This window comes from Mya arenaria, chromosome 11 (genome assembly GCF_026914265.1).
Source record: "Mya arenaria isolate MELC-2E11 chromosome 11, ASM2691426v1".
Classification (NCBI taxonomy): Eukaryota; Metazoa; Mollusca; class Bivalvia; order Myida; family Myidae; genus Mya; species Mya arenaria.
The window spans coordinates 30,643,962-30,659,635 of NC_069132.1; the positions used below are offsets into that span (position 1 = coordinate 30,643,962).

The 15,674-nt window shown below is 34.6% G+C and overlaps 1 protein-coding gene across 1 annotated transcript in view; it reads right to left on the reverse strand.

The window, feature by feature from the left end:
* Window positions 1–15,674, reverse strand: part of LOC128207256 (guanylate cyclase 32E-like) — a 93,479-nt gene that overhangs the window by 10,907 nt on the left and 66,898 nt on the right. The window contains exons 2-14 of the mRNA XM_052910080.1: window positions 8,046–8,176; window positions 6,882–7,054; window positions 6,001–6,147; window positions 5,595–5,767; window positions 5,249–5,390; window positions 4,605–4,756; window positions 3,900–3,999; window positions 3,236–3,308; window positions 2,692–2,806; window positions 2,041–2,367; window positions 1,635–1,706; window positions 1,076–1,241; window positions 675–824 (exon numbers count right to left, since the gene is read on the reverse strand). Of these exons, the coding sequence (XP_052766040.1) occupies window positions 675–824; window positions 1,076–1,241; window positions 1,635–1,706; window positions 2,041–2,367; window positions 2,692–2,806; window positions 3,236–3,308; window positions 3,900–3,999; window positions 4,605–4,756; window positions 5,249–5,390; window positions 5,595–5,767; window positions 6,001–6,147; window positions 6,882–7,054; window positions 8,046–8,176 (1,921 nt within the window). The remainder of the gene's footprint in view (window positions 1–674; window positions 825–1,075; window positions 1,242–1,634; window positions 1,707–2,040; window positions 2,368–2,691; window positions 2,807–3,235; window positions 3,309–3,899; window positions 4,000–4,604; window positions 4,757–5,248; window positions 5,391–5,594; window positions 5,768–6,000; window positions 6,148–6,881; window positions 7,055–8,045; window positions 8,177–15,674) is intronic.

The window sequence follows — 15,674 nt, forward strand, 5'->3', positions numbered from 1 at the left end:
TTTATAATATTTTAAAGCTGGATTGTAAAGTAAGCCGTTTCCTGCGTAGAAACCAGTCTGGTGTCTCCATTAGAAGTAACCCTGGTGGTGATTGAACCCTCAACCTCTCAGGTTAGAGGCGGACAATAGTCTTCTACACGAGTAGAAAACTCCCACTCCCACTTAAACAAGCTTCGTTAACACGGTATATATACCACGTGGTTAAAGCGTTAACAGAAACGACGTAACAGTGAAAACATTCAGAAAACACTTTTATAAATGAGTTTTTAGAGGAGTTTTTAGAGGAAAAGGGACGTTTTCATTTTAGCGAGATTTCGATCATCGTCAGCAGGCAATCATAGCTTTTTTACACAATATTATTTTCTAAAGTGTTCTTTAATGTACTTTTACAGATAAAGTTTGTTTTGTTATCCTATCTCATGGTCAAAATTGTCTTTGTTGTCAACGTGAATGCCTTCACAAAACACATTTTCGATGATGACATCACAAATGAACGTTATATTAGCGCCTGCTTTTTTTAATTTTGTTTTTAAAAGAAAAAAAATTCGAAGAGTAGAGCTGTTTTAATGAATGGAGCTCAAATAAAACTGCATTTGACGTGCGGGAAGAACTTAGTGCTTTTTAGTTTTGAATACATCTATACATTTGCGTTGACGTAATTAAAATCCTTATACCTTTGTTAGAAATTTCACAATCTCCCCAAGGTCCCTTCCGTCCTAGCATCTCATACAGTATAAATGCGAAAGCGTATACATCTCCCTTCTGTGAACCCACTGTGTCCCTGCTGGAGCTGCCCAGAAGTTCCGGAGCTCGCCATAGCAGTTCTGTAAACACACATTTTTACACAATAGTTTAAAATGGTCACATTTGTAATGTTGGTGGAGGCCAATCGAGAATTGACAGTCAGGTAATTTATATAAAAAATGTCTTCAATACAACACAAAATAATGATCCAAGCTAATGCATAAAATCGAAAATAGCAAATACTTATAATTATAGGTAAAAGCTATTTTTTTCTCTGATAGCACCATGTACATAAAGTGCAAACCAAGTATACATATCAAAATTAGAATACTTTGAAAATATTTGTTGAGGTCTGTGCCACTGCCAGATCGTTCATTGACCAGTTTGTGAAGTCCAAAATCAGACACCATGAGCACCCAGCGGGAATCGACCAGACAGTTGCTGGATTTTAGATTACCATGGAAACTTATTTCACTTTCGTGAATAAAGACCATAGCCTGGAAACGACAGAAGAAAGTCAACGTTTTAATAGGATCATAAAGAACAACAACCTTCCATTTAATATACGAATTCTAAATTTTGTTGTATTTAAGGATTGATCGCATTTTGGTTACTTGCTCGCTTGCCCAACAGGGTTCATACACTATAAACACAAGAAGAAATGCGATCAATGCTTTGATTTACATTTTACGTAAGTGTTCATTTCGATTAAAAATTACCAGTATCTTTTGCAATTGGGATTTCATCCTTAAAGAAATGTAGTCGACAACTAATGTCTGTACAAAATAATAGCCGATATTTGTAACTCTGTATATTATTATTTAAATGACGTCGCGCTAATCCTATATATGCCTTCCATGTAATAAACCATTATACGGATATAACGTTACCTTTATTAAATCGGAAACCAGGGAGGATATGAACATTTCATCCAGGCTAAAGTCTTCATTCAGAAGTATATCCTGAAATTAAAGTATGGATTAGCATTATCATAAGTGAAAAAGAGACAAAAATCATTTTTCAAATTGTTTTCGTATGTGAAGGCCTTTTATTAAAGATAAAATAAAGATAAAAAGAAGATTTACCTTATGCAAGACGTTGAGCAAGTTTAATGAGAGAGAACATGACTTATATCATTCAATCCTACTTTAGTAAATTCAATTTTATTGTTATGAAGAAACCCATATTGTTTGATATACTATTATTAAAGATGTCTCACTCTATAAGTTGTAGCTTCATGTTTTCATGTATATATACATTACATTATAACAAGTGTTTAAAACGCGTGCATCTTACTTGGAGGCTCCCTCTCTGACAGAACTGTGTTAGAATGTATACATGTGGCGTCTCCACGCATGCGCCAATGAATCGTGCTATATTGTCATGGTTGAGCTCCTTTCGTAATTGTAGTTGCTTCTTCAGGTCACGGTCTATTTCCACGTTCTTTTTTGTGACGTGTTTGATAGACACAACAGTGCCCCTATACGTTCCCACGAGGCATTTCTTAAAGGTGTCACTGCCGGTAGAGCGCTCGTGTTTGGATTCCGCAAGGAGATTCGTCTTTTCTGACTCGTTCTCGAAGGAAAATATGTTCTTGAAGGGATGACCTTTTGACCGCTTATGCTGAAATTTGAGAATAACTTTATTATCAGATTGTCAAAATTTATGTTGTTGTTTTATTTCTATGCCTTTGTAAATTGACAGTAATTGGTAAATGAGGAATTATGCCAGTTTGCGGTAATAATATTAATACCAAGTGTTGCAGTTAACACTGGAAAGAACAGAACATTTATCAACCAGTAGGTCATAAACCCATGTGGCCGAGAATAGTGTACAAGATGGAAACAAATACAATCATTTGATACCATGCATGTTTAATGATTTATTATGAAACATTGTACACATTTCAATGGGCATAAATTGTTCATAAAAGTATTGTCTAGATACCTTTTTCAAAATCGGTGGCATGAAAGCATCGTCCGGCGAGTCGACAAGAGGAGCAATATCCTTGAAATCCACTTTCCAAAGTAGTTTGGCCAGCTTTTGCTCGTACAGGTAATGTCTGAAACAAAATAGTGGCGTCACATTTACTGTTTGTTATAGGTTTAAAACCCGGTTAAGCAAAGTCTTCTTCTTTATCGTTTTCTTGTATATTTTCAATTGCAACATGTCCTTTAAACGCATTCTATATGTGGAACACAATTTAAAAGACATGTCCTGCCATATTGGTTTCAGGGATGTATGTCAATGACAAAGTTACTATTTTTGCTGTGAATGAGATGTTCTGATGATTAACAGATGGATGTCAATCTGAAAATGCTGTCTCTTCCGTATGGTTCGGATGCTAAAACACAAGACCCGAGTAGAAGTGCTTGCGTGTACGTATGTTTCAGTAGATTTGTTTGAAACAGTTTAATAACATTACAGCCGGATTGTCTAAAACATGTTTACTTGAAGCATTTGACTTGTAAGAAATATAATGTAAACATACCTGAGCAGAAACACCCCAATTATCCCACACAGAGTTACAACGCCAATACAGAGCAAAACAATTTGCAGGGTAACTGAAATTAAAACAAAATATGCAATGACATTATATGTTAAGCCGACGCGATAATGAAATAAATGAAAATGATAAGGCTCGCGTTAACGTTCTGTATGAGAGAAGGATGACGTCACATTTTGAACACAGTGTAGTTTTTGTTTTATTATTTTCTGTTCCTTCGGAATCATGGAATGATTTGTTTTTGAAAATTAAGAACTGTCTGAAAATATTGTCATATGGGTTCTCATGGTTGTTTACTGTTGTAGCTTCCAAAGTATTATTGGTGTCGCAATAAAGCAATGTAGACTACAGGCGATATCCGAGCTTCAGTCTTGTTTTATAGATACATGGTACAAGGATTAAAGGTTACAGTCAAACAGACAATCAACAAGTGACACACAATATAAGAAATATAGTTAAAATAAACATTGAACGATCATTGTGTTCATCACGTTCAATAAAAACACCAAGAATTTCAACTTTAGCAGACAACTGACAACTGACAAAACATTTTTGTAATGAGTAAACATTTACGAGTTGTTATGCATAAAAAATCAAGGAAATCATTTTATGTCAGTCTTGTTTTGGTATACAGAGAGGCCAGCCTTACCCGACTCCTGAATGCATTTCTCGCCCTTGAAGCCACACCGTGGTTCGTCCAGAGGATGTTCACCGTTCTTCCACTTTATCTCCCGGAACAAATTCAGTTCCTTTAGATGTAATATAAATAATTATCTTCTAATTATCTGTTAGCTATTTCTTCACAAGAAACGTAATTGTGATGCATTCGAGTGTGATGTATCTTCTTATTTCAATGTTTTTTTTCTGTTCATCTTAACCCAATTAACGGTCCGTTCACTTTGTATTTCTTTTAAAATAAAAGTGTAGCAACATGCCACACTTAGCGATCTCTAGCATGGAAATTTCTATGGATGAGAAAGGATGTTAATATGTAGACCCTATTATCATAACGCATTCGCTAATGCATAGAATCTAATAATGGAAATGAGATTAGAAAGTGTCAGGAAGTATGCTCGTTATTTATTCTTTAAAGACAGATGAGACATAAAACAGGTCAGCGAGAATGTCCTATTACGATATCTGACCACGATATGTTTAGGTATTCTCTTCTTCCATATAATGAAAGAAACAAAAAACATAGATGTATGGTTTGTACATTGATTCTTCAAATTTGTTCCAGAACGAGTACACTTGTCTATCATTTTCCGTATTCAATAAAATGTCGAAATATCAAAAGATAAATCAAGTACGATATTAAATGAAAATGGCGATTGAACCAGAACAATTTTCTCACCGGAATGCCAACTCCTCCTTGTGTCATTCTGAAGTTCCCAGCCGGCTGGAGTTCCACATTTCCCTTTTGCCCATGAACGTTGAACGTCAATAACGTGTAGTTTCCCTCGGCGTCACCCTGTCTGTCCACGTACACCTCGTAGCCAAGGATACCTGAACATAAATGCAATCGTTTTGTTCATCTACAAACTATGAACACCAAGATAGCGTTTTGAATGACCAATTCTATTGTTCAACAACTTAAACTCAGTTTTTGTTTTCAAATCCGTCTTTGCTTTTGGTGTTGCTTTTAATACCATTAAGCAAGGACGAAGTGCAAATTACACTAGTTTTATATAATGTTTCCTTTTCTTTCAAAATCATTTTTTTTTTTCATATACATACAAGGAAATTGCATTTTGAAAAATGTTGTTTCATTGAAATACTAGTTGTTCACGGTGCGAATAAATAGAGAGTTATTGTTTGTAAATCTCTATTACCATTATTATTATATTACTATTAACCACCGGAAAGCATACACTAAAATGTTCCTTAACTTTAAATATAATGTTTAATACATAAAAAAGACAATGTGAATATGTTGTTTTTTATATCCGGGATGGCCCTTTGAAGCGGTTAACAACCTTTAATATGTAAAATACTTACTAGTGTAGGTTTTATTGCGAATATTGGACACTATCGCTGTTCCATTCCTTACATCACCACCCTCTTGTAAGTGTTGGTGCAGTGCCAGAGCATATGTGTGCACTGCATCATACAGATAGGCGGCGTAAATTGGAACCTGAATCTACAATAGACATACTTTGTATTGATCTTTGTTAACAGTTTTAATTCTAGTAATTACTGGTACTTAAAATAAGATGGACTTGAACTATGTATATTTTGGCATATTTCGAAAGGCTACATATCATTCAAGACAGAAAATGTTGAGTGCAGACCACGTAAATTTTGTAACAGTTGGAGTGGATAAACAAATACCATTTATATTTACCGAAAAACCTTTGTATGATCCTTTGAGCCCGTTAATTGGTGGTTCTGAGTTACGTTGTCTGACGTCATTTAGAAACTCCTCCCATTGGGTGTTGAGGGGCGGTCTCGGCACAAGGAGAAGGACGGTCTCAAACGGCTTGATGTTGAAAGGGGTCAGGTCCGTCTCAAACGGGGCTTTCAAAGTTAATAACAAGTATATGTTTAACAATCCAAATCAAATGAAACTGATTAAAGCAGTGACATTTCCAGAAGCAGATATACAGTCCTTGGTAATACATAACAGCTTCTATACCATATATAATACAACAATTACTGAAATTCATCAATAATATATAATCTTTCATTGACTAATTAGTATGTTATGTACAGAAATCTTTATAAAAGATACCCCACGTTGAACTATTTACTTTTCAGCAAGTACGAGACTGGATCCTCAGTGTACAATCTCTCATCTACAGCAATAACCACATACTCAGAGATTCGGTCCTCTAGAAATGCTTTAAGGAGACGACTGAAGTCTATCAAACCATGGTGGTCGCCCAGGAATACGTATACTGGAAATGTACGTACACGAAAAACGTTAAAGAGGTTCGTAGAATACTTCATTTCTAAACTGCTCTAATGTGTTGCGATACTCTTTAAGGAAGACAAAGGAGGCTACGATGCTCTTTTCGCTAAGCATGGACTATATGAAACATTTTGAGTCATGTACACCACGGCTTGCACGCGAGGGTTAAATGCTTAATGAATGTGAACATCAGAAATAAAGAGGTCTTTGGAAAACGTTATACTATGATGTGAATTGTTGCAAATGGAATTATTTGAGAAAAAATAATTGCACTGACTGTTTACTAACAAGTAGTGTTTAAAACCATTTGATTCCTATGAATCACATTGTTTTCAGTTTTTGATAAGTTTTAAATGTTTATATTGGAAGAAAACTTTGATAGTTGCTTTCTAAACATATATGATCTGAGCATCAGGACGTTTTTAGTGTCGATTGTCTATTTTAAATTTAAATTGAGGCAGATAAATGGCAACATAGTATGTGAATGATTTGTAGCAATACGTATCACCTACGTCCGCTGATCGGAGGATTGCGGTATCTTTAAGAATTTGTATAACACTTTTGAAACATTTTTCTTTTGACGTGCTAAAACATAAACAATAACATTCTGTTTCATAAATAGTGTATGTACTTAAACTGAAACAGTAAATATGTTTACATAATAAATATAAATCACCAATATAGAATATACGGATATTAATAAGGCATTGTGAAACATACTTCTTGTTTCTTTGTGCGACGTGTCTACGATTCTGTACATCTCTGAATCTGGTGTGTAAGGCTCTCGGAAGTACAGAACCCTATGCAAGAGGATATTGTTGTCCTTCATCAGGTCCATGAGGCTCTCTGCAGTCTCGTTCCATATAGAGCTTGCACCAACCACTAGCGTCAGTCTGTAACAATGAAAATATACCAACATGAAGGAGTCGATCTTGTAGCCCCCTCTCACCAACATCTCAACCACTACGTCACTTTGTAACAATGAGAATACTTCTACATTTAGCACTCGGTCTTGTGCAAACCTCTCACCCGCATCTCACCCAGTAGCGTCACTTTGTAATGAAAATATTGCTACATTTAGGACTCGTTCTTGTGCAAACCTCTCACCCGCATCTCACCCAGTAGCGTCACTTTGTAATGAAAATATTGCTACATTTAGGACTCGTTCTTGTGCAAACCTCTCACCCGCATCTCACCCAGTAGCGTCACTTTGTAATGAAAATATTGCTACATTTAGGACTCGTTCTTGTGCAAAATAATTCTTCAGGTAGGAGTCGGCATTATGGCCACCTCGTAATCACACACGCGTCACTAGGTAACAATGAAAATATAAATACAGTGAGAAGCCGGTCTTGTACTCAACCCTCAGCACCTCTCGACCACTAGCGTCACTTTTAAAAAAGGATATATTGCTATATGGAGGAGTCGTTATAGTGACCATCTAGCAACCACTAGCATAACTCTCAAACAACGCAAATATAGATTCAGAGTGGAGCCGGTCTGGTTCCCGCTTATCTCACCAATTGCTTTTATCCGCATATTCTCATTTTAAAATACCGTATTTGGTTAGTTAGCAAAAAACAAACGAAATGCGCTGTGTTGTTTGGTCCTGAAGGAAGGAAACTGATGTGTCGAAGTTATCATATTGAGGGATTTAGGTTAAACCACAAAGAAAGTTAACCAATGGGAAGTTATTATTTCGGTGGAAACAAACTGAATTTGAAAGAAACGTAAATTTCGTTTAACGTCACAGAATAGATTACAAATGAAATTTTACACCGCTATATTAAAGATAAAAGTCACAAACACAAGTACAAATATACATGCAAATTTAGCATATTCTGAAGCAATATGATTTCAACTACGTCTTAAAATGTTAATTACCGTTTCCATTCGTAATATTGAAGAATGGATATGATTGATTTGGAAACTTTGGCAGTTGATGGTTGAGTTCTCGCAAACGTTCGTCTTGTCAGAGATTCGTCTGGATCGCCTGTTTTTGAATCGTGGCATTTCTGAAAGAGAGATCCTTCTTTCACACAAAATACATGAACGCATAAAAACGACAGCCTCGGTTTGATTAAAACTGTTTCTTGAAAGTAATGGTAGCTACAACACTGTCGACACCCAACAACACTGGCTTTGGGCCTGTATTCAATATTGGTCGTAATTGGATCTAAGAACGATGTAGCTAATCGGATTACTTGTTATTAACTATTGACTGACCGATGGAGTTAATGAAGTCAATGAAGAATTACCATTATATTTACTTAAACTGAGTATTGAATACCACCACAGGCGGTAATAATTTTCAAGAATCATTTGATGAAAAAACAAACTTGTAATGCATTCAAATGGCCACATTTATGTCATGATTTTATGTCGTTTCATAAAGATGGTAGATTATAATATGATAAACTCATTATTTTATATAACTGTTTCCGGTATTTTAGTCCGATTAACTGTGAGAAAGGAACGCAAACGTACACAGATTGACAGAACAAGGTAGAAACCTTTATTACGACATTTAATGTATGACGTTATTTAGCTAGAATTTGGCGTGGTTTTCCAATTAAATGAAACTCAATTATTTATTAAAACATTGTTTAAGTGAAATAGTATTAATTTTTCACCTGTTGACATCCAGAAGTACATATTACAGATTTGTTTAGCTTTTTGTGAATACTTTGACTTTCGTACATTTAAAGAAAACATATACTATGTAACATTTGTTATAAATGTTTGTCAAACAGATCGTTCTATTCTCTGAGTTTTTGATTTACCCTTTTGAGTCCAAACAACTAATTCTCAATATTTACATTCACAATTCATTCCTTAACGATGGTTGTTGTTTATCAATTGCACTTTATTTCTGTATATAGTGCAATGGCATTTCCCATCGATATCACGTGCGTTTGTTCGATACTTCTGTCCTGTCATTGGGTGCAATAATACCAAGGGGCGGGGCATATAAATTTACTACGGAACTATTTTTTTTAATGAAATCGTAGTACAATTATTGGCAACATGCAAAACTGAAATCTGCAGTAAAGCAGTTAAAAGAAAATAAGCAACGATTATTTGATTGATTTTAATGTAGATAATTTCATGATGGATGGAACAGTTGAAGAAACATTTGTGTTTAAAAATGCTGTTAAATGTCACGAAAATGCAAAAACAGTTAGTTCAAAATAACCTCTATAACGGGTGCTTGTATGACGTCATGAGTGATGTCATTGAAAAAGTTTTACAATAAGCTCGATTCGGGCCGCAACATAACTTGGCAGCTGCATTTTGTTTCGACGCCATTTTTTGCAGTGTTCATTCGTTTTGAAAGTGTTGTTTTTCGAAAAGTGACTGGATTACTGGGATTATTTACACACAATACCTATTGGGTAACCAATTAATTACCTATTCAGTCCTACTTTAACCATTATTTGTTTTGATAACTAATTTAAGCCTGAAAATTTTGTAAACATGTTCTTGATAAAATGTACAGCATCTTCAGCATCAGAGAAAAAATATTTGAAATTTCTTTGTTCATTGCATACGACATAGTGGAATCATGTCCATATAAGTCGTATGTTCTGAATAAAATCGACAGAAATAACTAAAAGTTCGGAGGAGTTAGTCGGTTTAGACATAATTTAGTGCTTTTAATAGTGAAAACAACTGCAGAAAAAACTATTTGGTAAACACATCAGCTTGCCATGAAAAGACAACTCAGCAGAAAATATGTAAGTTATATGACTTTTGTGGTTTATTTCCTGTTTTGGTATTTGTATGAAGCTACATTATATATTCTAAAATATGTTTTTGTGCAAAAGTTTGCATCGTTGACCAACTTTCGGTCAGAAACCAGGTCGCTCAGCCTTCATTGTTATGATGCGGGCCCTGAAAGCGCACATGTAAAACAAAAAATCGGGCATTAACGGCACGTGAATTTACTGAATAATGACCGTTTTCTACCGATAACGCCCGGGTTTTGGCGTTTTAATACACCACGATAACGGACCGAAAACACACATTGTATGCAAAAATACGTATTCATAATATTCATGACCTTGAAAAGATAGAAAATAAACATATAAATAAGGAACTATTTTATCTGGGCATTCATTGTCGTATACAATTAGGTTACGATAGCTGTTCTAATTTACCCACCTTTGAGAACAACGAGAGAAAGAAAAGAGAAAATGCTCTTGAATAATCAATTTATTTTAGCAGAAATGTAGATTTAAATGAATGTAAATATAAGTATTAAAATTCGACATGTTGCATTTTATCGGGGTATGGTATGCAATGGGGCTGTTCAAAATGGGTGGAGTCCGAAGGACTCCACCAACATTTTGAACTGCGCCATTGCATACCATACCCCGATAAAATGCAACATGTCGAATTTTAATCCTTAAATGATCTGCGCTAGATTTATAGGTGGCTAATATTCAGATGTGTTGGAATTTAAATCATGTTATAAAAGCGCTTCTAACACTATTAGTCATATTGCAGGAACGTTTTTTAGAGAAATTGTAATTTATACGTTCAGGAAACATTTCAGATACATGTGTTTTTCTGAGTCCCATTAGCTGATCACTATTTTTCATTGAAAAACGAGTAGTAAACTCTCTGAAATGGCACGGTAAAAGAGCTTTAGGAAAAACGTGACAAATAATGCAGGGGGATAGTTGTAGAAGTGTTGCCATATCAATACATTATTTCTGTCAACCTTGTGCCTAATATAGCTTGACAAAGGTCAGTATAGACGTATAATTTCCAAAAAAATATATTTATGTATGACATGTGTTTAAGATAATATCCAAAATGTGTTGCATCGTTATTTAAATATAAGTATTTATAACTTATATACATGCATACATGTAGCAAAGTTCATAGTATATTCCATTCTTGCGTTTTCAATTATAAATGCACTATTATAAATTACAAATAAAAATCAGCTCATTATTTGTGTTACGTTATAAATATAAAGTACCTCTTTGTTAAATTTAGAAACACACCTTTGTTTTCGCCAATCACCTACGAAGAAAAAATATCACCCCATCACACCCTGAATTTACTTTCCAGAAACAACGAAAAAGATCAACCCCTTGACTATGATCTATTTTACCTACTAACTTGAAAAATCTCACCCCCGACATTCCCAAATCACTAGCATAGGCGCCGGCGAAAAGAGACAACTAGTCGTAAAAGTCCTAAAAATCGTATTTGCCAGTATACAAAGGAAGTATTATGGAACGGATTCATTTTTTTCACGAAGTGTGCGTCATGGATGAACATGAATATTTTTACTGTCGTTTTAAAAATAACAATCCTCTGTTATTCTGACTTCATTTAATATATTGAAAAATAAGTTTAGTAATTACCCATCACATTGTGCAAGCCTTCAATTTCATACACATAAACGTCTGAATCTACACAAAACCGACAATCATTTTTACATTCTACTTATTTTTCCAGAACACCAAGACACTTTAGCACTCGTTTTGGTAGCTGTGTTTAGAAATTATGGTCATATAGCGTGAACGCTTAAATGAGTAATATACTGAAAAATAAGTTTAGTAATTACCCATCACATTGTGCAAGCCTCCAATTTCATACACATAAACGTCTGAATCTACACAAAACCGACAATCATTTTTACATTCTACTTATTTTTCCAGAACACCAAGATACTTTAGCACTCGTTTTGGTAGCTGTGTTTAGAAATTATGGTCATATAGCGTGAACGCTTAAATGAGTTCGGCGTCTAGTCGGATATGTTAATATTTAGTATGACAAAATGATATGTTTAACAATAAAATACCCATACAAAGGGAAGTGTTATTTGTTGGTTGTGCGACGGTTGTCTTATTTTTACGCGCGCCGGTTTATTTTTAATTTCGGTATCCGTTTTAATGTTCAAAGACGGTGTTCCAGTCTTTTATTGATAAAGCTATATAAATTAGTGTGTGGTCTGTTGCGGTGCTCTTACGTTGGTGTGTGTCTGTCGTTGAGTGTCGTTCCCTTGTGCGTCTAAATAAATGTTTGACCGAAATGTTGAAATGTTTAACGTACAAATAGATTCTGGGCGAGAAATCCTTTTGAAACATGGCAGTTGAAAAGCACAAACCAAGCTGCCCGAAAGACTGTGATCTTTTATGAAAAGTCAATGAAAACTACAGTTCGAGGATGAACGCGACAAGGTTCTATCTTCTTCTTTATTTAATGTCGCTTAGAACCTTTTTGCATTCACCCCTCGAGTTACTAATGCTTTATTATAATAGACTTACTATGATCTTGTTTGATAATGCAAAGCAGCAAATTTCCTCTTCTAATTTTATTCAAGAAATTGCTGTGACCCATCTATTGTGGTTTTGTTTTGGACTACGACAAATAGCAAAATGGATGGATGGTGGATTTACAAAGAAGCTTGCCTTTCTTATTCATGGCTAATGTATACCATATATTTTATAACACATTTTGAAAACACAATCTATCACAAAATGGCTAGAAAGTACATTGCCACATAACATTTTGTTATGGAGTTAAATTAATTTTAAAGAAGATCGAAAGAGCTATCTCCGACTCAGGATATGTTTTATAAAATCAAATCTGAATTGTCCCATTAACTGATCATAATTTACTGCCGTAATATTGCTGGCTGAAGTTTCCAGAAATAATCATAACTAGATAAATGAAAGTGACGGGCAATAACGGTGACAGTAGTAAGTGTCATCGACGTTTTTTTAATGAGTGTCACTGTCAGTTTCGTTGGAAAAAACTCATGTGAGTAATTTATCATATGTCTTTCTCTTTAAATATTCAAATAGCGCTGTGTGATATCAATCGACTTTTTGGGTATTAAATGTCTCTATTACAAGTCGATGCTTATACACAGAACATATTATAGTGAGACTGTGGGTGTTTAACAGTCCACTTCTCAAATCAATTCTAGAATACACAACTACTATTGATAAGTATAGCGTTTCAATGACAGTACAACTCACTTTCTCGAGCAGTTTGTATATACCACGTGGTAAATTGCGTCATAAATGCTACGTCGGAAGGCAATATTTTGCTTGGAATGAAGACTTTAAACAAAGATAACTTCACTATTTCTTCACCATTTTAAATGAAAACATAGCGCAGTCTACGCCGCTTATGGAGGCCTGCCTTCGGTATTTTACCAGAGTTTGATTGAGAGTTTAGTTTCTTAAAACACTTCGACAAACATTTTCACAATGGGGCCGTCTGACGGAGCACTTTCAAACATTATTTTGGAAATAGGTTTGTCGAAGTGTTTGATGAAACTAATCACCCTATCAAACTCCGGTTATAAAGCGAAGGCGGGGCTCTTGAAGCGGCATAGACTGCCCTTTGTTTTGTTTAAAATGGTATAGTTAAAGAAAGTATATCTTTGATTTAAGTCTTCATTTTAAGCAAACTGTTGCCTTCCGACGTAGCAGATATGACGTAATTTATCACGTGGTATCACGTGATATACACACACTGTCAAGTGTGTTTTGGATATCATGACGCTCCTACTTCACTTGACAAGAATCCTTATTATAGTTCTTGAAAGATGCACAATTACTCCCAACTAAAATTTAACACATATAATACAATTGTTTAAATATACCAAAAAGGATTACCAAATGTCGAAAACTTTGGTTCTTATGAAGGATACCGAGTTTAATTTAAAAGAAATGAGCAGAAAACACGGTATTGCTACCTTATGAGACGTTAACAAATCGTAGTAAATCTTTTAGCATTCACCAATCATTTAAAAAAATGCGTTTCAAGCTATTAAATACACAGTTATAATATTGTTAATAGTAATTAAAAATTTCCATAAATGCATTGTTTAGTATGAAGTTGAGGTTTATCACTCATAAGTTATGTTTGTTTTACATGTGTATGTATTGATTTTAAATAAGAGTGTCACTTTAAGATTTTTTACCGCTTATTGTCAGTGTATGCTTGAAAGAATCTATATAATTGACTGAACTACATATTCATAAAAACGTGATTGAAATTAATGTTGTTAATTCTGAGTTGTTGAAGATGATAAATACAACGTACGCTGCACCGTAAACCCCCGATTGTTATGAAAAGTATGTGCCTAAAAAGTAAATCCATGAATACTAAAGGGACAAGCCAACGAGTGAAACCCTAAGAAAGAACTTTTTTAAAGGCACACTTCTAAGTCCCATAATTCACCTTATACTTATCTAAACATTTTCAATTAAACAGATTAAAAAAGAGCGCAAACTGTCACAAGTATGCCCGTCCATTTAAGAACATCCAGTTTGGTGACAATTGGTTGTATATAAGCTAAATTTAAAGAGCGGACATAATAAATAGAGAGTATACCAATTCGAGAGTTAAAACTCTGGAGTGACAAAAGCAACGTGGCTGGTTATTGAACCTGACCGAAATATTCTGTTTATTTTAAGTTTGGTGATTATTGATCGGACAAAACTGATTTTAGGTATTTTCTAAAATTAAAGAGCAGTAACTCTCGAGTGACCCAGTGATATGGCTTGTTTTAGGAAATAATCTAAAATACTGTGCCCATTCACACTTTGACAAAATTTGGTGATGATTGGACACATGCTTCTAAGGTTATTGATCAATCAAGACTTATTTAAGGTATCCTATATAATTAAAGGGCGATAACTCTTGAGTAACTTGAGCGATCTGTCTGGCTTACGAAACAGTCCTAAGTTTAGAATTAATAATACTGATGTAATGATGTTAACCTAGAGGTCAAACAAAATTGAAATAGAAAAAAAAGTAAATAAACATGTTGTCGAATATTTTTCGAGCTGTTCTGGCTAAAGTTTAAAAATCCTGTCCTAGCCATAAAACAGTGAAGCACCAAACAAATATTGAAAAATTAACGAGTGCCCATCGAAGGACATAAAGCTTGTGCCAGCATATGTATCTAGGTAATTATTATAATAACTCGACAGTGAAGTACTACTTATTTGGCCATATTGTTTAGAAAATTGCGTGATAACTTAAACAATGATATTACAGGGGCTAGCCTAGAAGAAATGTTACTGCAATCTAGTTTAAGGTATCAGAACGTCACATAATTTCGGGTGCCTGTTATTTAGGTATAATTTGAAAGGGTTTCATATGCAGAAAAAAAAACACATTGTAAAATATTTACCGAACAATAAATTAACAAACACGCATGTCTTGGCCATCGAAAATGTCATTTACGTACAATTTCAGTTGAGATAAAGAGCAAGTATACTGTAATAACTTTAATTTACTTTACGTAGTAATGTTTAGTAAGGAAATTCCTTTCAAACGATACCACCAGGCATCCACGTTTAGCTTAATTGGGCTAACACACTAGTGTCTAGTATGTTTTGCGCCCGGAGTACATGTAGCATTATTGTTTTGACTTGTAACCCGTATTTTAATTTGTGAGAATAGTGCTAATTGGAGCTCTGTGTCCTAGAGAAAACCATGAACCCATAAATGTCCGTAGCATATGCGGCA